Source organism: Schistocerca serialis, chromosome 1 (assembly GCF_023864345.2).
Source record: "Schistocerca serialis cubense isolate TAMUIC-IGC-003099 chromosome 1, iqSchSeri2.2, whole genome shotgun sequence".
Taxonomy (NCBI): Eukaryota; Metazoa; Arthropoda; class Insecta; order Orthoptera; family Acrididae; genus Schistocerca; species Schistocerca serialis.
Window position 1 is genome coordinate 915,977,497 of NC_064638.1, and position 24,845 is coordinate 916,002,341.

The 24,845-nt window shown below is 38.7% G+C and overlaps 1 protein-coding gene across 1 annotated transcript in view; it reads left to right on the plus strand.

Annotated features, from left to right (window-relative positions):
• Positions 1-24,845, plus strand: part of LOC126446721 (phospholipid scramblase 2-like) — a 150,848-nt gene that overhangs the window by 44,753 nt on the left and 81,250 nt on the right. The window contains exon 7 of the mRNA XM_050090985.1: positions 19,055-19,272. Within this exon, the coding sequence (XP_049946942.1) occupies positions 19,055-19,272 (218 nt within the window). The remainder of the gene's footprint in view (positions 1-19,054; positions 19,273-24,845) is intronic.

Below are 24,845 nucleotides of genomic sequence, written 5' to 3' on the forward strand. Positions count from 1 at the left end.
AGAAGAATACACTAATCAGAATCAGAAGGATGTAGGTTGCAGTAAGTACTGGGAGATGGAGAAGCTTGCACAGGATAGAGTAGCATGGAGAGCTGCATCAAACCAGTCTCAGGACTGAAGAGCACAACACAAACACATGGAAAGTGAAGGAAGAAAGACTGTGGAAAATAATGAAAAACCAAGGGGGAACATTAAGTGAAAATTATGACTGTATGAACAGTATTATCAAAGTACTGGTGTGAGTTGGAGTAACACTTCCTATTTCTGGATAACCAAATCTCTGATGTTGCAAATAGGAAAATAATTGCCAGGAAGTGATTGAAGGTCTCTCTATGAAATAAGAAATGTTAATGACTGCACAGTAAATGATATGTGAATCCCCTTGCCATAAAAGTTGCATGCTGAGAAGAATGAAGTAAATGAAATAATGAATAAGTAGCTTTCCCGTCCTTTGCAACTCTTATTGTCTGATTTAGTAAAGGTAATGTCATGGATAATAGTGATGTTAGATGTTTGAATTACAGTTGATTTTGACTTATGAGTCTACATCTAAATAACTACTCTGTAATTCACACTTAAGAGCACTTCAGAGTGTTCATAAAACCACATTTGCACTATTTCTCTACCATTCTACTATCAAAGAGTGCATATGAAAAACGAATTCATAAATCTTTCCATGTGAGATTTGGTGTCTGTTATTTTGTTGTGATGATTATTTTTCTCTATGAAGGCTGGCATCAACTAAAAAATTTGTACATTTTGAGGAGAAATTTAAGGACTGAAATTTTCTAAAAAAAAATTAACTACATTGAAAACATCTTTGTTTTAACAAATGCCACCCTATGTCAAGTATTGTATTCATTGCACTCTGTCCCCTGTTTTGAAATACTGCAAAACAAGCCAACTTTCTTACTACTTTTTTGATGTTCTCAGTCAATTGTATCTGGCCTGGATTGCATGCCACACATCAGTACTACAAAAGAGCATGAACGAACACAGGGTAGGCAGTATGTTTAGTAGATCTTTGCATCTTCTAAGGATTTCACCAATAAGATGCTGTCTTTGGTTCACATTCCATAATCATGATCTATCTAACTGTTTTCAAGTAAGTTATCCATTACTGTAATCTGTAGATATTTGGTTGAACTAACAGCCTTTAGATTTGTGTGATTTATCATGAAGCCAGTATTTAATGGTTTCCCTTTGGTGCTCCCGTGGATGATCTCCTTTTTGCTAGACATTTTGCAGTTTATTTTGTTCTTCTGATAACTTTATCAGACAGTTAATGATAGCAGCATCTGCAAACAATCTTAAACAGCTGCTTAGAATGTCACCTAAATCATTTACTGTATATAGATTAGGAGCAGCAAAGAGCCTATAACACTTCCTTGGGCAATGCCAAGTACACCTTCCATTTTACTTGACGACTTTCTGTCAATTGCTATATGTTATGACCTTTCTGACAGTAACAAATCCAGTTGCACAGCTGAGATAATAATCCAAAGACAGGCAGTTCTGAGGAATGGTGTTAAAAACCTCGTGGAAATCTAAAAATGTGGAACCAGTCTGAGATCCCCTGTTGATAGCACTCATTACTATGTGTGAATGAAGAACTAGCTGAATTTCAAAAGAATGATATCTTCTGAACCCATGCTGACTGTGTGTCTGTAGATCATTTTGTTAAAGGTAATTCATATTATTTGAAAATATTATATATTCCAAAGTGCAATTGCAAACTGACATCATTGATGTGAGTCTGTAATTCAGTGGCTTACTGATATTTCCTTTCATTAATGTTGGTGTGAACTGTGACAGATTTTACTCTTTAGGAGTCTTTTGTCGAGCAAGCAGTTATATATGACTGCTAAGCATGGAGCGATTACTCAGCATACTCTGAAAGTAACCTAATTCATATACAATCTAGACCAGAACAGTTGCCCTCATTAAGTGATTTAAGCTGTTCACTACACTGATGGTATCTACTTCTAGGTTCATCATGTCAGCATCTGTTCATGATTTGAGTTATGGAATATGTGCCCCACCTTCTTTGGTGAAGGAATTCTGTTAAAGCAAGTTTAGTTTAGTAACTCCAGTTTAGTGGCACTGTAATTGGCTACACTGCTATTGTTATTGTGCAATTCTTGCTAGCAGTATACTGTATGTATGACTAAAATCTCTGCCAGATTTTGAGACAGAATTTTGTTGTGTGAACTTGTAAAAGCACCTCATATTGAAGTTCACACTAAGTTTTGAGCTTCAGATCTTGATTAAAACATCACAAGTCTTGGAGATTTTGTAATATTTTGAATTTTTCATGCCGTTTTCATTGCTTCTTCAACAGTATTCTGATGTTTTTTGTATTGTGGGAGTTGGTTGCAGCTCCTGTTGATGTATTTGTTGTAAATCTCTCAATTGCCATCAGTACTGTTCCTTTTAATTTAAGCCACATCTGGCCTACACTTACCTATTTAGTTCAGAAGAAAGGAAAACTTTCACCTAGAAGGGTGTCATGTGAATTAGTATCTAATTTTTTAAACAGACACATTTTCCATTTATTTTTGGTGGTTTTTGGGTGGTGCTATATTCAACTTTACTACAGTAAGGCTTGTAGTCCTTAATGCGTGTACCTGTCATGATGCTACCTATTTTCTCAGGATTATTTGTTGCTAAGAAGTCAAGTATGTTTTTGTAACATATTTACACTTTGAGTGAGCTGCTAATATAATTAACTGATCATTCAAATTAATTTCTAGAGAAAGTATTTAGTACAATGTCAGATGGTATCTTATCCCTACCATTAAATTTAAATATGCATTTTTGCCAACTTTTTAAGAGTAGATTGAAGTCACCATGAACTAGAATTGTAAGAGTGGGGCACCTATTCGAAACAATGGTCATGTTTTCTTTGAACAACTCAGCAGCTATATCATCTGAATCCTGGGATCAGTAAAAGAAACCAATTATTAGTTTATTCTGGTTGTCAAGTGTAACCTCTACTCATACTAACTCCTGGGAACTATCTGCTTCAATTCCTTTACTAGGTAAACTACTTTTAAAAGTAAAAATCATAGAACCACCAACTGTATTTAATGCAAAATTTCTGAACACTGGGCCCCGTGTAAAAATTTTGTTTGAGCTTGAGCCAGCTTTTAGTATATGTAAAACTTCAAGTCTTAATGCTTTCTATTAGTGTTTGGCACTATGGTTCTTTCCCTTTATAATTACAATGCCAATTGTTGCTAGTCTACCCTAATCCAATGTTTGCTTTGCACCCTTTGAGACTGAAGCCCTTTCTGTACTTTCTCAAAATCCTTTAACCTAAAAAACCACTCAGTACATTCCTTCTTCCTGCTTGTAATGGACCTCTGACCTATTAAGCAGAAACCAAAACCTCACTGTCCTGTGATGTAAGTTGAGGATTCTGCAGCCTACATGATCAGAGAACCATCTAAGCCTCTGATTCAGATCCTCGACTTGGCTCTGTACTAAAGGTTCGTAACCAGTTCTGTTGATGATGCTGTGGATGATGAGCTCTACCTTCATCTCATAAGCAAGACTGGCAGTCCTTACCATCTCAGACAGCCATCCAAAACGAGAAAGAATCTCTTCTGATCCAAAACAATACAAAGAATTAGTAGCCATATGAGTCAGAAACTGGAGTTGCCTGCATCCTGTGCTTTTCATGGCATCTGGAAGCAGCCATTCCAAATCTGGAATGACTCCCCCTGGTATGTACTTAGAGTTCACACTGGTTTTCGTCACCTCCTCAGCAATCAGATCCCTAAGGGATCCTATTCCATACCTAACAATGCAGCAGCCAACTGCCAGTGATCTCCCTCTGTGAATGCCCATATCTTGCAGGGTGAGAGGCTTCCTCTGAATCAGAAGAAGTGACTGCATCCAGTTCAAAATCTTTATGAGCCTTAATTGGTATACTCAATAAACCACTTCCTATGGTTTTTAAATATGCTACAGGACACCCACTGTTAAAAATGAAATGAAGGAAAAATTTTATTTTAATTACACAGGAAAACGAATTTTTTTTTAAAGAAAAACTTTTTTTTTTATTTTGATAGCTGATATTTATAGATTTTCATGAGCTGAATCCAAACCTAGCTTTAGTTTTTTTTGTATCACCCATAGTTTTCAAACAATATGCTTTTTTATTATATAGTATAAAAATCCTATGCTATACAGTAAATGGGGAAATTAATGAAATGCTTTGTTACAATATAAGCATGGTTTGTATTTACAGTAAACTACTTAAAACAATGATATGTGTCAAGAGACGCTGCACTTGTCAGCTGGAATTGGTTTGTATTGTCTTTTTCTTTTGTCTTTCAAGCTTCTTGTGTAGCTTTTTCTATGAAGAGTCACTTGCTGAACTTCTTGGTGAAGTGACCAACAGTAGTCCCCCGTGGATCTATGCAAAAGACTAAGTACAGCAACATACACATTGCGCATTGTTTCTTCTTATAGAAATATGGAAACCATGAAGTCAGTGTATTATGATTACTTTCATGCAATTAGGGCATTTGGAATTATATTTTGGGGAAATCAGCCACTGGCTAAAAAAGTACTGTGTGTACAAAAAAGAGCCATAAGGATCATGTGTGGAGTCCATCCTAGAGCCACATGCAGGAATCTTTTTAAGAAGCTTGAAATACTTACATCCATTGCAAAATATATATTTATTTATTTATTTATTTATTTATTTATTTAGTCCTTCAAATCCTATATGTATAGAATATATACAAGGATATTGGACATGGTTAGATATTTACAAGATAAAATACAGTTTGTATTGCAATCCTAAGGACTAGATATTGAAGTAATTTAGCACAGATTCATAAATACAACAAACATTACAGGCAACATACAAATTAGAATATTAATAATGCATCTTTATTTTTGTTGTTTGGCTTTTATATATTCTGTCAGACTGTAAAAGCAATGATCAATTAAATATGCCTTTACTTCAGCCTTAAAACCACAGAGTTTACCTATTGATTTAATATGTTTAGGTAGATTATTGAAACTCTTTATCCCAGTATGTAGTGTGCCTTTTTGGCACAATGATGTTCTCACCCGTTTCACATGAATGTCAGATTTTTGCCTTGTATTGTGTGCATGTATATCTTCATTTTTTAATAAGATATCTGGGTGTCTATTGATATATTGTTTGATGAAAACTGATGTTTCATAGATAAAAATGCAAGGAAGAGGAAGAACTGACAGTTTTTTGAATATGGGTCTGCACGATTTCGTATTGTCTACCCCTTCAATAATTCTTAGTATTCTCTTTTGCATCCTGAAAAGTTTAATATTTGTTGTTGTATTGCCCCAGAAGATTATGCCATATTTAATTACAGAATGCACATAGGAGTCGTATACATTTAACAGGCTGGCTCGTTGATGTGCTTCATAACGAAAGAAAAATTCATCTTTAAACTGAATAGTGCATATCACAGTCACAATACTAGAAGAAAACATGATATCCACTATGAACAGTCAAATATAAGTATGCTGCAGAAAGGAGTCCACTTCAGTGGCTGTAAGATTTTTAATGCCCTCCCTTAAGAATTAAGTGTTTGGTAGATGATGATCTCTTGTTTAAAAAAACCTTAATGCAATTCCTATTGCAAGGATCATTTTATACAATAGAAGAGTTCATGAACTACAGTGTTTAACATTTATTGTATTGTAAATTGCAAATGTATGCCCAAATTTGTATTTGTAATAGCGAATATTTTTATTGTAAACATATGTATTGCAATATTTATTTCTCTGTAATACTTATTATTTTGTAATCTTTATCTATCTCTAAAATGTATTTTTTGTAGTGGGACCTAAGTAACTGTTTACTGTTTTTTGTTTTGTAATCTCTATCTATCTCTAAAATGTATTTTTTGTAGTGGGACCTAAGTTACTGTTTTTTTTTTGTTTTATGTATTACCATAAATTCTGGCCCAGAGCTTGTAAAATTGACACATTCCATATCCTGTGATAGTGTCACAACATGGATCATCGTAACAAGAGATAAATAAATAAATAAATAAATAAATTTATGGTCCAGCAGTCTTGGTAGCGTTTTTCTGTCACTAGTTTCGAATGAATCAATAAACAGCCTCCAGTCTTCCTTTTTGTATTCTATACCAAACTCATTCATCAAACCAGAAATGTCTGATACGTACAGTATACTAAATCACCTTCTTGATGCAAAAACTTGGAAAATTAGTGCTCTATCTTTCTATACATGTATAATAAGCTGGTTCTGACTGCCAATAAGTTCTTTTCTTTTAATCTAGAGCCAAGAAATTCTGCTTTTCCTTTTGTTAAGCCCAGATCCCTAACCAAATTCTTAGGCTTGGACTGAGTAAACAATTTGGGCACTAGACTTTCTGTATTAAATGGAATTCATCATCATCTGGTTCATCTAAATAACATTGTACATCAGAAAATACTTCTATTGGAATAGCATTTAAATCATCTGGTTGTTCAGGAACCGGCAAATCTACACCATGCCCTACTGGTCAGATGGTGGACAGAAGGTTAGCTTTTTGTTTTTCGAATTATGACCAGTAATATCAACACTGCAAAAGTAGCAAACATCAGACTGATTTCTATCTCCCTCCATATAATAGGAACAGCAAATCTAAAGTCTTTTTTCTCCTTTTTGGGCCATTTTCTCAGATCTTCAACACACACATAACATACCATATGTGGCACACAAGATTAATCTTGATCAGCAAGTTTAGATCCAAAGTATGAAAAATAACCCTTTTTCAGAAAGTCTGTAATGTTTCTTTGGTGCTTTTTCATCACAAATTCGCCACAAATGTAACAAAAACTGTCTGCAGAGTTTTTACAACCACAATTAGACATTGTGCTGAGGACATGTACAGGAAATGGGGAAGTGAGGTTAGGTTATACAGTAAACAAAACACCATCTGTTAACACAAAAATAGAATCGACCTTTTTTGCCAGCAAATATTTTTCAGCAGTGCTACCAACGTCATCTACATTCATTACACCTAATTTTAAAAAATGCTGTTAAATTCCTTGAAAATCGCTTAATTTAATAAATTTAACTGTAAAAAGTATGATATTTGGATTTCCCACGCTAAAAAACACAATAACAATGTATTTTAAGCAAAAATGTTTTTCCATCGTTGGCCTGTATTATTGGTTGATTCAGCACCTTCCAGTGTTTTCTAAATCTTTTAATAAAGTTTTGTGAAGTATAACACAAACTGTTTTGCTAGTGTAAAAAGTCTCTGCAGAAGAAAACAATTTTTTTGTCTAAAAAGCAAAGTCATCCTCTAATATATGGGCTTTCCAACATACATTGCTGTGTTCATCATAAAAGGCCTCTGACTAGATAAAAAATTTTGGTAATGATATCATAACTTTTGCATAACAAAATGACAAATGTGCAACGCAGGATTGAAACTTTCAGCATGAGGAAACATAAAATGAAAATCTCACAGCATCCTTTAATAAATCTCCTCCTGTTACTAACCTATACAAATGACATTACAACGTCTTTAAAATATGATTTGACTTTAAAATACTGTTAAAAGTTTTTAATGTTTGCTGATCACATAACAAAATGAAAGGCAGAAGTGCAACTTCATACAGCTCAGATGATAGCCTACTTGAACTGGTGTACAACTGATTAATATCAAGCAGTTCATGTTTTATTATGACATAAATAGATAAGTTTATACATACTTTTCATTTCATGGATTTGTAGGAGTGACAAGTCGATAGTCGACAAGACACTCAGAGATTCTCTTTACGAGCGGGGTTCTTTGGAGACACGGGAGTGTTCGTTTTCCCGCGTTAACGTATGTATCAAGTGTGCTTGTGCGGTACAATAAAGGTGGTCGTTCACAGTATAAATTCCATGCAAGTGTTCTCCTTTATGTAGTGAAATTACCCCTACATAAGTGGTGACCCCGTAACTAAGCAGTGTGACAGTAGGCAAGTTTCTTGAGATTTTTTCCGCGATGTCTCATATCGACATGTCGTCTGCACAGAACCTCTTCCGCGACATCGACGGCATCATCCAAAACATCAAAAAGGAGCTCGACGCGATGCAGCAAAATCCTCAGTTCACAGTGCTACGGACGCCTACATCTCAAACCGACTTCGCCCACGATGTTACGTTTCCAACCGCGCCGCGTGTGCCGGCGGGTCCCGCGCTGCCACCACAGGACATTGCCTCGCACAACCAGCGCTCAGGACATGCCGATATCAGACCCAAAGTGCTCCCATTTTCATCACCCGCATCGGTACTGCTCCCACGAGTTTCACACTTTCCGTTCGCCAGTGATCGTGGGCCACCCGCGTCGCGGTTACAAATTCGACCCCCATCTTTCGTTCCCGAGCGTCCGGAAATTTGGTTCGCTATTATGGAGAACATTTTCGTGCAGCAACAAATAGTCAACGATTATGAACAGTTCACGCTAGTGATATGCAACCTAGACCAACGTGCGTCATCAATGGTATCGGATATAATTATGCAACCCCCACCACAACAAGCCTACGCCACTCTCAAGACGGCTTTAATTTCACGTTGTACAAAACCTGTGGATCAGCGGATATCACAGCTCCTGTACCATGAGAAACGCAGTGACAAGTCGCCTTCAGACTTTTACTGGCATTTACGTGCTATGGTGGACCCTTCCGTGTTCTCAGACACATTACTTTTGCACATATGGCAACAGCAGTTACCTTCGCAGGTGGGCTTAACCTTAATTGCTTACGAGTGCCGGCCATTATGCGAGTTGCTGCAAGTAGCCGATAGAGCGCACTCCCTGTTCGACTCACCTGCCACAGTGGCCACCGCCGCAACCACCTCGGCCAACAACACCAGCCGAGCACGGCCGGAGCCGGTCGACGCGGCGCCTCCAGCTTGTGCTGCCATGACCGCATGACGAGCGCCGGACGTGACCGAAGATTTCCGATCTCTCCGCGCTGCCATCGATCAGCTGACCGCCCAGCTGCAGCGGCTAGAGCCACGCAACGTTGCGGCGGTTGACACACACACGCATCGTCGCCAGCCGATGCGACCGCCGCGTCATGCAAACAACGGCACCGGTTATTGCTGGTTCCACCAGCGCTTCGGCGCGCAAGCTACGAAGTGTAAGACGCCATACTCGCACCCAAACGCATCCCATGGCCTGCTTTAGGCGCAGCTGACCATGACAACAAGCAACTGTGCCTAAACTCACAGACGCATGGAAGGGGAAAGCCCCCATTTCAGCACGAGCCTACGTTATGTGGATCGACTTCTCCCACAGCTGTAAGGTACGCTGCTTCACAAAGACTTTTCGTTCCTGATCGCTCTACAGGATGGATGTTCTTGGTCGACACCGGCTCAGATGTCAGCACTCTGCCTGTAAATTTCTTCCCTTCAGACAAACGCACTGAAGAGACCACTTTGAAAGCAGTCAACGACTCAGTCATCCACACATATGGACAGAAAACACTGCCAGTGGACATTGGGCTACCAGAAGAATGCAACTGGACCTTCGTTATGGCCGATATCGACCAACCTATACTAGGTGCTGATTTCCTGGCAAAACATGTACTGTCCGTGGATTTACACAAGTCACAACTCGTCCATTCTGTCAATGGATTTGTTATTCCGGGAATACAAGGACGTCCGACTTCTCATGCATGCCAAACGGTAGATAACCTCAGTGCACCCACCTGGGAGGACACCATAGCAATGAAGGAAGCTGACCGGCACATGGCTCAAACGACATCAAAACAGTTAATGACACAACAACAGGCTCCTGCTGTTTCAACCACAAAGGCGACGCCCAAACCACAATAGGGAACAAGAAAGAGCAGGGCGAAGCATGAGACGGTGCACCACATCCGTACAACTCCAGGCCCACCAGTCTCCTCACGTGTTCGCAGGCTTGCACCTGATCGCTTGCGAGAAACCAAGGCCATTTTCAACGAGATGCTACAGGAAGGAACTATACAGCCATCCAACAGTCCGTGGTCCTCTCCTCTGCATCTCGCCCATAAAAAGAATGGGTCATGGCGCCCGTGCGGTGATTATCGAGCTTTGAACGCCCGAACTGTTCCAGACAGATACCCTGTGCCACATATACAGGATTTCACCTATTCACTGGCCGGGGCATCCATATTCAGTGTTTTGGATTGCCGTAAGGCTTATAATCAGATCCCAATGGCAGAGCAGGACATACCAAAGACTGCAGTGACAACCCCATTCGGGCTGTTTGAATTTTTGGTGATGCCATTTGGGCTGAAAGATGCGGCCCAGACATGGCAACGGTTCCTAGACAGTGTACTAAGAGGACTACCATATTGTTTCGCCTATTTAGACGATATTCTGGTGTTTTCGGAGAATGTTTCTGACCATCAGAAACACGTAAGCGAGGTGCAAAGCAGGCTTAGTGCTCATGGAATTACACTTAACAAGGACAATTGCGTGTTTGGGGAACCCATTGTAACCTTCCTGGGTTATAAAGTGTCAGCTCAGGGCATTTTCCCACTGCCAGAGAAGCTGGAGTTGTTGCGTACCCTACCACGGCCTCAAACCTACCACGATCTCCGACGGTTCCTAGGGATGATAAATTTCTATCGTCGCCACCTCCCCAGAACAGCAGCAATCCAGACGCCACTGAACAATGCCTTGGCCGGACACAACAAAATTGGCAAGCGCCCACTCCCATTGACACCCGAGATGGACTCGGCTTTCAAGGCACTGCAAAACAGCCTTCACAACGCAGTGGGGCTTGCACACCCTGCACCAGGAGCTCAGCTAGCCATAGTAGTGGACGCAAGCCAAGTCGCAATCGGGGCAGCACTGCACCAGAGAGTGAAGGGTCATTGGCAGCCACTAAGTTTCTTCTCACAAAAACTACAGATGAGTCAAACTCGTTGGAGTGCATATGACAGGGAACTACTCGCAATGTATGAAAGCGTCAGGCACTTCCGCCCCTTAGTTGAGGGTAGGCAATTCAGCATATACACCGACCACAAACCTCTCGTGGCAGCTTTCTACAAAGTCAGCGATTCATGTTCCCCCCGCCAGGCCCGCCATGTAGAGTTTATATGCCAGTTTTCAACAGATGTGCGTCACATCCATGGTGCCGAAAACATTGTGGCAGACTATTTCTCACGTATTAATGGGATAAGTCCAATGTTAGATTATTCCGAATTGGCAAGGGCTCAGGCTTCAGATACGCAGCTGCAATCCTTATTGGTGGACCCGTCCACTGGCCTACATTTACAACTTGTGGACATCCCCTGCAGCCCATGTAAGGTATGGTGCGACACCTCCACGGTTAGACCACGCCCATACATCACCCCCCAGTTCCGACGAAAGGTATTCGACAGCATTCACAACCTGGCACACCCGGGAACCAATGCCTCAGTAAAATTAGTGACGGACCATTTTGTGTGGCCTTCAATCAAGAAAGATACACGGGAGTGGGCCCGCAGCTGCTATCAGTGTCAACGTAGCAAAGTGGGACGCCATGTTCACGCTCCAGTAGGACAATTCCCAAACCCAACGGCACGTTTTGGGCATGTACACATTGACTTGGTTGGACCCCTCCCCCCTTCAGAAGGTTACAGGTACTTGTTTACGGCAGTGGATCGTTGCACGCGGTGGGCAGAGGCTACACCAATCAGGGACATTTCTGCAGAGACTACTGCACGCGCATTCTTGGAAACTTGGATGGCTCGTTTCGGGTGCCCATTTTTCGTTACCACCGACCAAGGACGCCAGTTCCAGTCAACACTGCTCCCACAACTGTCAAAACTCTGCGGTTTCCAATGAAACCGTAGTACTAGCTACCACCCGGCCAGCAACGGTTTGGTGGAAAGGTGGCACCGGACTTAAAGGCTGCCCTGATGTGCCACAAGGACTCATGGACTCAAGCGTTGCCATTGGTTTTGTTGGGGTTACGGTCCGCATTAAAAACAGACATCAATTGTTCCTCGGCAGAGTTGGTATACGGAGAACCACTCCGAGTTCCAGCAGAATTCCTTGAACCAGTTCCTCTCCCAGATGACACACAACTACCCCACCTCTTGCAACAAATGAGGAAGCAGGCAGAGACACTACGTGTAGCCCCAACGTCTCAGCACGGCACGCATCCAGTGTTCATACACAAGTCCCTCGATACTTGTTCCCACATCATGCTCCGCACAGACCTGGTACGTCATTTGTTACAGCCACCGTACACTGGACCATACCAAGTGCTAGGACGGGACACACACACAATGGATATCCTCCTCCAGGGAAAGTCGACCAAAGTTTCCATTGAGCGAGTAAAACCCGCTTGGACAATGACAGCACCGATGACAGTCTCACAGACGACTTCAGACACCACTTGCAACGAACCCACACCTTCCGCAGAACCAGACAGCTGTGTCCCACATGAGCCCCACACCAGGGGGCCTAATGCAACAACATAATCAGCAAGCAGCACCCACACCCGCACTATCCGCACTTGGGCAGGCCGAGAGGTGAAGTTTAAGTACCCCACCATACCGGGTGCTCCGCACTTCAGGGGGGGGGGGGGGGGGGGCCTGTGTGGGAGTGACAAGTCGATAGTCGACAAGACACTGAGAGATTCTCTTTACGAGCGGGGGTCTTTGGAGGACATGGGAGTGTTCGTTTTCCCGCGTTAACGTATGTATCAAGTGTGTTTGTGCGGTACAATAAAGGTGGTCGTTCACAGTATAAATTCCACACAAGTGTTTTCCTTTATGTAGTGAAATTACCCCTACAGATTCGTTATGAAGAGACAGTCTAGGTTGTGGAACATGTCATAAAACAGGAATATATAATACATTTAAAAAGACAGCTATGATATGTTCCTCCCACATAATTTAAATAATGCAAAAAAAGAATTAATAAAATCACTAACACTTTCAATGATCAGTTCAGTTACCCAGGGGCATTACCTGGCATTTTAAAAATTACTAAGATATGATAAGTTTATAAAGCAGGAGCAGCCACTTTCATAAGTAACTATAGACCAATTTCATTGATTTCATTGCTTGGCAAATTACATGATCATGTCATTGTTGACTTTTTGACCAAATAGAACCTTTATTCTAGAAATACAACATATTAAAAAACACACACCATGGAATCTCAAAAGAGTGATCCACCATAACAGCACAGCACCTTTTTCCATGAACTGCTAAACATACTAGATATGTGAAAAGCCTTTGATTCTGTGAATCTTGTAGTATATTTATCCAAATTATGAACTTACTTTCTTATCTCCATGAAAAAAGACCATTTGCTAAACTATGTTATAAAAAGAAGGTAAGAACCTTCAGCACACAAAACTCTCAACTGTGGAAAACCCCAGACAAGTATACTTGGATCATTTTTGCTTCTATGTGTGAATGATATTATGCAGCTGCAGGACTCAAAGCTAATGAACTACATTGACGATATGCTATATATTAGCTGGGGTCACAGTGAGCAACTAATATTTCAAAACAATAAGCAGAGTTTTGAACAAATCACAGAATATCTCAGCATAAAGAACTATGCTAAATAAGGACAATACTATTGTGATAAACGTGATCTCCCCCTTCGTCCTGTTTCCAACTTTTGTCAACAATAAGCAAAGTCTTTTCTGAAGATGTGAGCGGAGAAACATTATAAAAAATGTTTTACTTTACTTATTTTTTCTTGTAGATCTGGCTCCAGTTCTTTTGTCTAGGGTCCTGATACTTGAATCTGAAATTTTCATATTTTAAGTCCTCATGGTTGAATTGATTTCAATAATTTTGAACATTGTTATTGCAGAGTTTTTGTTTTTGTGTTAGTATATTTTGCCAGATTTTAGTATATCATACAGTCTTTTGAATTTAATGTTGTTGTTCTGTTGTCGTCTTCAGTCCTGAGACTGGTTTGATGCAGCTCTCCATGCTACTCTATCCTGTGCAAGCTTCTTCATCTCCCAGTACCTACTGCAGCCTACATCCTTCTGAATCTGCTCAGTGTATTCATCTCTTGGTCTCCCTCTACGATTTTTACCCTCCATGCTGCCCTCCAATACTAAATTGGTGATCCCTTGATGCCTCAGAACATGTCCTACCAACCGATCCATTCTACTAGACAAGTTGTGCCACAAACTTCACTTCTCCTCAATCCTATTCAATACCTCCTCATTAGTTATGTGATCTACCTATCTAACCTTCAGCATTCTTCTGTAGCACCACATTTCAAAAGCTTCTATTCTCTTCATGTCCAAACTATTTATTGTCCACATTTCACTTCCATACATGGCTACACTCCACACAATTACTTTTGGAAACGGCTTCCTGACACTTAAATCTATACTTGATGTTAAGAAATTTCTCTTCTTCAGAAACGCTTTCGTTGCCATTGCCAGTCTACATTTTATATCCTCTCTACTTCGACAATCATCAGTTATTTTGCTCCCCAAATAGCAAAACTCCTTTACTACTTTAAGTGTCTCATATCCTAATCTAATTATCTCAGCATCACCCGACTTACTTCGACTACATTCCATTATCCTCGTTTTGCTTTTGTTGATGTCCATCTTATATCCTCCTTTCAAGATACTGTCCATTCTGTTCAACTGCTTTTCCAAGTCCTTTGCTGTATCTGACAGAATTACAATGTCATCGGCGAACCTCAAAGTTTTTATTTCTTCTCCATGGATTTTAGTACCTACTTTGAATTTTTCTTTTGTTTCCTTTACTTCTTGCTCAATATACAGATTGAATAACATCGGGGAGAGGCTACAACCCTGTCTCACTGCCTTACCTTAATCCAGCTTCTAAGATAAGTCGTAGGGTCAGTATTGCCTCACATGTTCCAATATTTTTTGGAATCCAAACTGATCTTCCCCGAGGTCTGCTTCTACCAGTTTTTCCATTCATCTGTAAAGAATTCATGTTAGTATTTTGCAGCCGTGACTTATTAAACTGATAGTCCGGTAATTTTCACATCAGTCAACACCTGCTTTCTTTGGGACTGGAATTATTATGTTCTTCTTTAAGTCTGAGGGTATTTTGCCTGTCTCATACATCTTGCTCACTAGATGGTAGAGTTTTGTCAGGACTGGCTATCACAAGGCTGTCAGTAGTTCTAATGGAATGTTGTCTACTCCCGGGGCCTTGTTTCAACTCTGGTCTTTCAGTGCTCTGTCAAACTCTTCACGCAGTATCATATCTCCCATTTCATCTTCATCTACATCCTCTTCCATTTCCATAATATTGTCCTCAAGTACATCACACTTGTACAGACCCTCTATATACTTCTTCCACCTTTCTGCTTTCCCTTCTTTGCTTAGAACTGGGTTTCCATCAAAGCTCTTGATATTCATGCAAGTGGTTCTCCTTTCTCCAAAGGTCTCTTTAATTTTCCTGTAGGCAGTATCTATCTTATCCATAGTGAGATAAGCCTCTACATCCTTACATTTGTCCTCTAGCCATCCCTGCTTAGCCATTTTGCACTTCCTGTCGATATCATTTTTGAGATGTTTGTATTCCTTTTTGCCTGCTTCATTTACTGCATTTTTATATTTTCTCCTTTCATCAATTAAATTCAATATTTCTTCTGTTACCCAAGGATTTCTATTAGCCCTCGTCTGATGCCTTCACTACTTCATCCCTCAAAGCTACCCATTCATCTTCTACTGTATTTCTTTCCCCCATTCCTGACAACTGTTCCCTTATGCTCTCCCTGAAACTCTGTACAACCTCTGGTTTAGCCAGTTTATCCAGGTCCCTTCTCCTTAAATTCCCGCCTTTTTGCATTTTCTTCAGTTTTAATCTTCAGTTCATAACCAATAGATTGTGGTCAGAGTCCACATCTGCCCCTGTAAATGTCTTACAATTTAAAATCTGGTTCCTAAATCTCTGTCTTACCATTATATAATCTATCTGAAACCTGTCAGTATCTCCAGGCTTCTTAAATGTCTACAAACTTCTTTTATGATTCTTGCCACGCGGGTTTAGCCGAGCTGTGTAAGGCGCTGCAGTCATGGACTGTGCGGCTGGTCCTGGCAGAGTTTCCAGTCCTCTCTCAGGCATGGGTCTGTGTGTTTGTCCTTAGGATAATTTAGGTTTTGTAGTGTGTGAGCTTAGGGACTGATGACCTTAGCAGTTAAGTCCCATAACATTTCACACACATTTGAACATGATTCTTGAACCAAGTGTTAACTATGATTAAGTTGTTCTCTGTACAAAATTCTACCAGGCAGCGTCCTCTTTCATTTCTTACCCCCAATCCATATTCACCTACTACATTTCCTCCTCCCCTTTTCTTACTACCGAATTCCAGTCACCCATGACTATTAAATTTTTGTCTCCTTTCACTATCTGAATAATTTCTTTTATTTCATCATACATTTCTTCAATTTCTTTGTCATCTGCAGGGCTAGTTGGCCTATAAACTTGTACTACTGTAGTAGTCATGGGCTTCATGTCTATCTCGGCCACATTAATACATTCACTATGCTGTTTGTAGTAGCTTACCCGCGCTCATATTTTTTTATTCATTATTAAAAGTACTGCGGCATAACCCCTATTTGATTTTGTATTTATAACCTGTATTCAACTGACCAAAAGTCTTGTTCCTCCTGCCACCAAAGGTCACTAATTCCCACTATATCTAACTTTAACCTATCCATTTCCCTTTTTAAATTTTCTAACGTACCTGTCCTATTAAGGGATCTAACATTCCACACTCTGATCCATAGAATGCCAGTTTTCTTTCTCCTGATAATGACGTCCTCTTGAGTAGCCCCCACCCAGAGATCTGAATGGAGGACTATTTTACCTCTGGAATATTTTACCCAAGAAGACGCCATCATCATGTAACCATACAGTAAAACTGCATGCCCTCGGGAAATATTACGGGTGTAGTCTACCCTTGCTTTCAGCCGTTCACTGTACCAGCACAGCAAGGCCGCTTTGGTTAGTGTTACAAGGCCAGATCAGTCAATCATCCAGGCTGTTGCCCATGCAACTACTGAAAAGGCTGCTGCCCCTCTTCAGGAACCACACGTTTGTCTGGCCTCTCAACAGATATCCCTCAGTTGTGGTTGCACCTACGGTACAGCTATCTGTATCGTTGAGGCACGCAAGCCTCCCACAAACAGCAAGGTCCATGGTTTAATAAGGACAGGTAATTTGTTGTGAAGCTTTATTCTCATTTGCCATGGTCCGTTTTGCTTAAACTGTGCATGAATGTTCTGTATGATTTTTATCTTGGAAGATGAAATGTTTAGTACAATTGGTAGACACATACAAAAGGAAAAGTGGTGACACTATCGTATCTTTTGAAACTATTAGGTGCTTATAGAGTGAATAGATTGAGAAGTGCTTAAAAGGGACTTTAAATTTTCATTAAGATAAAATGTACTGTGAAGCCGCGTTTAGTATCCCCAGTTCCTTGAACAATCTTCTGCAGTATTTTCTTGAGTTCACATCTGAAATAAGTTATGCAAGCTTTATCAGACAGAAAACTTCAGCTTGACTTGACCCAGAGCCCAGGGTTAGAGGGACAGTGGTATTTATTTCATTTTTGTAAGTGTCTGTAAGCAGTAGCAAACATTTTACCTTCTCAAGGTGAATACAGGGCAACATTTTGTCTCTCAATTGATTTTCTTTTAATAGAAGCATCAGTTGGTTAGTTGTAAATATGATAGGCTGTACTTTGTTCTAATTATGACAACTGATCATGTTAATTAGCCAAAGAAACTTATGACATCATAATATTAGCATTAGTTGAGCTCAGCAAATCATATGATACCACCAACATTGACACACTGATAACAAAAATGTGACTCCTAAATTTTTTTAGATTGTGTACTGAATTGGTCTCTAAGGCTCCTGAGAAACAGAAAACAGTGCAGTGACTGTGTGTGTGAAAAATCATCCCAGAAGCATGTTACCTCAGGAGAGCTATAGAGCCGAGATTGCAGTATATTATTTTTCTACCATATGTTGATGTCAGCTCATTAATTCTAATCTTCTGTAGATACTATTCCTATCATAATGATCTCCAGCTTTACTTAGTGGCCAGATGTGAATACTATCACTGTCAATAAGATTGATGACCTGCCTTCACTATTCAAATGGTCACAAAACTGGGACTTAAACCAAAATTTCTGAAAATTCAAAACAGTTTTAGTGTTTCATGAACAGTTAATTTATCTTCAATTTTATGAATTCTGGCATCTATACTTCTTGACAGTAACACCAGTAGCACGACAGTAACACCAGTAGCACAACAGTAACAGTGAAGTAACAGTGTTAATATGGATTATCATCTAATTTTGATGGAAAACACTAATGCCACATGTAAAAGGAATTCTGCTTGTCAATATGCCATAAAAATGTCCCATGTGACGAGGACAGAAAATTTTCCAGATACTCATTTTATTCATTCATTTATTTTTGTACTGGTACATCTGATTTGATGTTAGGTAGGACTTCACAGCCCTATCCTTATTAGGATAAATTATTGGTTCACTTTTCAGTGTACAATTTATCTTACCAGTACTCTATACCACTAAACATTCTTATTCTTAATGGGCTGTCTGAATTACAATGAATGAATCAACCATGAAGCTAGAATTGTTTTGGAAACATGGATTTTATATCAGTGAACACTCCACTGCAAAATGAAAATTTCATTCTGGAAACATTGATTTGTATCATACAGTAGGATGTGCTCATTTGACATAAAATATAAAGAATCAGTTAATGACAGAGTCTTGTCTGTAGCACTATGTCTATGATGATACAATGAACCACTAAACTGTTTACATAACTTGAATACTTCAGACCTATTTTTGTTACTAGTATTTGTTACACATTTTAATAATTAGTTTTCTATGTTTTTAGACTTTGAGACAAATCCTATGGCATAACTGCAGGCAGTCAGCCTGAAGAAAGTTAAATATTTTACATACTCTTTAATTAAATTTCTTTGACAAGAAGCACAACAAGTTTTCTAAACTCGAAAGTGTTTTGAATAATTCTTCATTTATTTCAGTTTTGGCAACTGTTGAGTCTGAAAATCGTTATCTTGTAAAAGTACCACATGGAGAAGTTCTTTACTATGCTGCTGAAGCTTCAGGAACATTACAACGCATGTTCTGTGGTTCATCAAGAGGCTTCTACATGAAATTATTTGATCAGACTCGCCAGCAAGCAATTTTATTAAAAAGAAGACTGGCATGTGCAAACTGCTGTTGTGGGTGTTACCTGCAGGTACATAATTATAATGTTTCAAATTCTATTATATTTATTTCTGTTTCAATTAGTTTCCAATTGTGACTTATGACTAGGGGAAAAATTAAATTTGTTCAGATGTTTGGTAATCTGTACATTTAACACAATGACAAATCACATCAGGAAAAAGATTATTGTTACATAAATGAATGAAAATGTAAATTGATCACTTAAGAACTGATAGCAAGAGCAAACTGGAGGGAAGCAGTGACTAATAAAAAGTAATATAAGGATAGGGACCCATAAAGAATCAAAATAAATTAGTGAACAAGGTACTACTTAATGGCATTTGTGGTTAATAAGAATGGACTTCGAATGAAGTATGAAATTTGCAACCATAATACTAGGAGCAAAAATAGTCAATGAAAATTACATATGCATGTCTAGGTTTGAAAAAGTTTTTCCATGACCTGGTGCAAATATTTTGACAGATTGTCACCAGACATCAGGGAACTAGAAATATTTATATATTCAAAACTAAATCATAAGCACACTTTATTAGCCACTACTTCTATAACATAGCAGGATATTTGGATTTACGGATGTAGTATTTACCTGACTCTTAGAAGAGGTTTCTTCCCAAATCCACCATTCAATAAATTCAGAGTTGGCTTATATTTTCAGATGAAATTATTTTTCTGAGGTTGTTTGTAAGGGTCATCTTAGATTTACAGTTGAAGCTTTGTCTATTGAGGTCATTTTCAGATTTATTTTTAAGAATTCAGAAGGGCTGGCCTGGTGAAATGCTATTTTCATTCGAACAGGCCCAAGATTCTCTGCTATACCAAAGTGCTGGATAAATTATTGACATTGCTTGAACTGTCACATGCCATTCAACTTGTGCTGCACTAATGCAAGGAATAAGCCAGAAACTATGAACTAGCTGCTACAGCTATTTATTGCTCTGCTTAATATTTGACTATTTTATGAAACACAGGAGGAAATGGTGCTAAATTCTATCATCTTATAAACTCATTTTGTATCTAGGCATTTGTACAATAGAAGTTCTCATAAAAGTACGGATAATGTGCACAAACATTAATACCAGTTTTTAAGTATAATGAACATTCAAATGCAGAAACATTACTTGATTCTGAATCCAGATGATATTTTATTTTATTATGAGAGACTGTTATGATTTACTAAGTGGGTTGCAAATTAGAAATTTAGTTGCTGTTCACATATTATAATTTTATAAAAGTTGCATTTTCAGCATACTGCTGTGATTTTGCTCTTGAACTGTTTGCCCCTACACTTTCTACCATATTTATGAAATGGTGATTAAACACATTTGCTACCTGTGAATCATTATTTATAGCCCTTCCATTCAGTTCAATAGTGATGTCTTGTTCTGTGGCTGGTAGTCTTGTCTCTTGTTGCCCTCCATTCCATATAGCCTTAAGTCTGTTGTCAGAAGTACTGTTTTCCGACATTTTGTGGATGTTCCTTGATTTTCAATAACATTACTTAGTAATGTAAGTGGTTTTTTCAGTGTGCAACTACTACAGGATCCCTACTTGTTCTTGTGACAAGATACATTTCCCTTTCCCTTTTACAAGATACTTTAATCCTTGTAGTTTTTTTACGTGGCTGTTTAGTATCTTTCTGATTAGCTTAAGCAGAAAGCTATTTTCAAATAATGGTTCAAATGGCTCTGAGCACTATGGGACTTAACATCTATGGTCATCACTCCCCTAGAACTTAGAACTACTTAAACCTAACTAACCTAATGAGAGCACACAACACCCAGCCATCACGAGGCAGAGAAAATCCCTGACCCCGCCGGGAATCGAACCCGGGCGTGGGAAGCGAGAACGCTACCGCACGACCACGAGATGCGGGCTTCAAATAATGATATGGATGAAATGGACTAGATTAAATTTTATCATACCATTTGGTTCATTATAAATTAAATCCCTTGTAATCTCCTGTAGACTATTCTTAAAAACATTTGTCCTGGAGCCATTAATTACTCTAAGTGATTTCCACTGAGGAGTATTCATACTGTAAGTCACTAAGTTATTTATCCTAACTAACTGTGCATCATGATCAGAAATTAATCCATCACATATGTATTAGTTGCTGTAGTTACATAAAACCTACACCCCAGAAGCTATTGCAGTCCATGATTCACATTTGCTCAACCATAGCACTAAGAAAGGTTGGAGGGGAAACACTGGTACCACCTTAGTTGGGAAGTAGATGAGTGTGAGGAGGGGAGCAGTGAGTGGGCAGCAGATAACATAATAATGCAAACCTCTAGAATCTATAACGTGTAGTTTGGCATTTTAGGAATACCTACCACATTTAAACTGCAGTTTGTCTAACTCAATTTGTACTCAGAATTGAATTGACATTAAAACTGGATAGATGCTAAAAATAGTATTCATTTCTGCAGGACATAGGGACTAGTTGTGTACTTACGTGTTTTTCACTGCAGTGTTGTTGACACTCACTGTGATGTATGATGGGAATGATGAGGGTGTGTCAACTGATGATTCTATTGAGCTATTCTCACGTCATTATTGAAGCAAAATCTGATAAACAGCTGTGTTCTAAGGTTCCACAGTAACTATAACCCAAACATTTGAAAATATTTGGAAGAAACAGACAAATAACAGACAATTTGTAATAATGATGGTATAAATTTCACAACTGTTTCTTTGGGTGATGATAATTAATAAAATTATGATACCACAGATGGCAGATTAGTTAGCAAGACATATAGGAAAGAAAATGATCTGCAAATCAATGTAAATTATTTTTCTTCATTTATTTTATTTTTACTTATATCATCAAAATGTAGACAATCAATAAATGGGATAAATTTAAAATAGGTATAAGTTAATCTTCTAGGCAGATACTTTATGCCAATACAAGTTTTTAATCAGGTAAATATGGTAAATACTGCATAACAACACAGTTTATTAAATCCAACAAGCTACTATATAAATATGTGTGTGTATTTATTTCTTGTTCATTCATTCATTCAAAAAATCTTTCCAGATTTTGGAACACAGAACAAACACAAAACAGAACAGTAGAATGACACAGCAAAATGCACTATTATTCTAGTGGGCAGTAAATTTTAGCTTTATCCATGAAAGAGCTTGCATTCCTCACAGGAGCTTCACTGCCTTGTTTCAAGGCTCTCGTATCTCAAATTTTCTAAAAATTCTGCTACTGAATAGAAGCAGTGATCTAATAAGAATGCTGTTAAGGTTTTACAAAACAGTGTGAATGATGATACAACTTTCACTTTATGCGGAAGACTATGGTAAATTTGTATACCACTGTTTATTGTGGAAGTTTTGTAGGCTGATGTCTTTACTGACTGGATATAAAGCTTTTCCTTCTGTCTTGTATCTTATTCATGGATATTAAAATTTTCATTTATGTCTTTAAGTTCTTTCTAATGTACTTACGGAATTCTAGTATGTACATATAAGGAAGTGGGAGGACTGACAACTTTTGAAAGAGGGGTTTGCAAGAATCTGTTTATTGAGAATGTTGCCTTTCTTTTCTGGATTAGGAAAGTTAGTTAACTAGGTGGTGTATTACCCCAGAATGTAATTCCATACAGTAGGATGCTATGGAATTCAGTGAAGTAGGCAATTTGGACAGAGCTAAAACTTGCTTTAATAGAGAATAACCATAGACTATAGTGTATTTTATTTAGTGTTCCATTTATATTGTTTATATGTGTATGCCATTTGTAGTTATTTTGTAGCCATATGCCAAAATCTTTGTTTCCAGAGAAGATGAAATTTTGTCTGGAGTTTATTGTCACACTGGTGTTGCATGCATCACCTATTAAGCAGAAATTGAGACATGTTTTTTTTTGTGTTTATCAGTAGTTTATTCCCTTCAAATCATCTATGAATAGGGTACACTTTAGCAAGTTTGAAACAGTCTATAAATGTACCAGTCATAAAAGATGAATTGATAATATCTGCAAGAGGAAATGAAATGTTTGTAATAGATTGCTTTATGACGCAGTCAGAAATACCATAAGTCTTTGATGACATTTTCTTAAGAGTTGATGCAACATGGATGATTTCATCTGGGGCTCCTCCACCAATGTAGATTGAAGAGGAACATGACTGCACTTTGTTTTTCAGTTTCTTTATAGTATCTGTTTTGTCACTGACTATTAAATTATTTATAATATCTGCATAGTAACACCTGGAAAGATCTGTGATGTATTGAAGACCAGTTACATTGTTGTTCTCGTGATTCAGAGTGTGATTTTGCATTTTAGGGGACACTTTATTTGCTTCCTTCTTTATTACTTTCCATACACACTTGCTATGATCTATCAGATAAAAATAGAAGTAGAGTAAAGTTAAAGGAAGAGCAGTATTCTTTGAAGTAGTTTTCATAATTTTCTATGTGAGTAGAGATTAGAGGGGTTACTTACAATCTTTGTTTCTGCCATCTGAAGTGGCGATTTATGGAACAAAATATGTGGATCAATGAGTGAAGGTGTCAACTTTGACACATTGCCTCATTTATAATAGATCTCTGACCATCCAGACAGCACAATGTCTCTCATTTTAATACTGCCCTCTTTAGAGAGTAGGCTGTGGAGGCAGAAAATTATCACTTTGTGAGATGTTGCAGCATTTAATTCATCAGTCTCATAGTGAACTTCATTGGCAATGCGGTGGAAAATGCTGATGAGCAATAATAATGCAGTCATACATCCACTACCAATTACCTGACATTAACTCACAGATTATTTGTAATTTCTTGCCAGTGTTGCTAGTGATAGCTTGCGACAGTGGACTTCATGAGTAAGCAGAAAATGTAAACTACCTTGATCTGGAATGAGATTTTCACTCTGCAGTGGAGTGTGCACTGATATGAAACTTCCTTGCAGATTAAAACTGTGTACCGGACCAAGACTTGAACTCGGGACCTATGCCTTTCATGGGCAAGTGCTCTACCAACTGAGCTACCCAAGCACAACTCACGCCCTATACTCACAGCTATACTTCTGCCAGTACCACGTCTCGTACCTTCCAAACTTTACAGAAGCTCTCTTGTGAACCTTGCTGAACTAGCGCTCCTGAAAGAAAGGATATTGCGGAGACATGGCTTAGCCACAGCCCGGGGGATGTTTCCATAACGAGATTTTCACTCTGCAGCGGAAGGCACACTAATATGAAACTACCAGGCAGATTAAAACTGTGTGCTGCACCGAGACTCGAACTCAAGACCTGGGTTTCAAGTCTCAGTCAGTCAGTCAGTCAGTGTAGCTTGACTACATTTGTAGTTATAGGACACAAACCTGAATTCTTGCTACTACTGTGGGAATGTGTGTTTGGATACCTGAGTGGCAGTGTGTGTGAATGGGTTTATTTCTACCAGAGAAAGAGCAAGATCTCAAAATCTAGTGTGAATACTGTTTTCTGTTATATGTTTCTATGTGCTACACATTGGTCAACTACAGGTGAGTGGTTGCCTTTCCCTTATTTTATGTATTTTTCCATTCAGGAATTTCCACATTGCTAATCTTGAAGTGGACATACATACCAAATACCTTATGC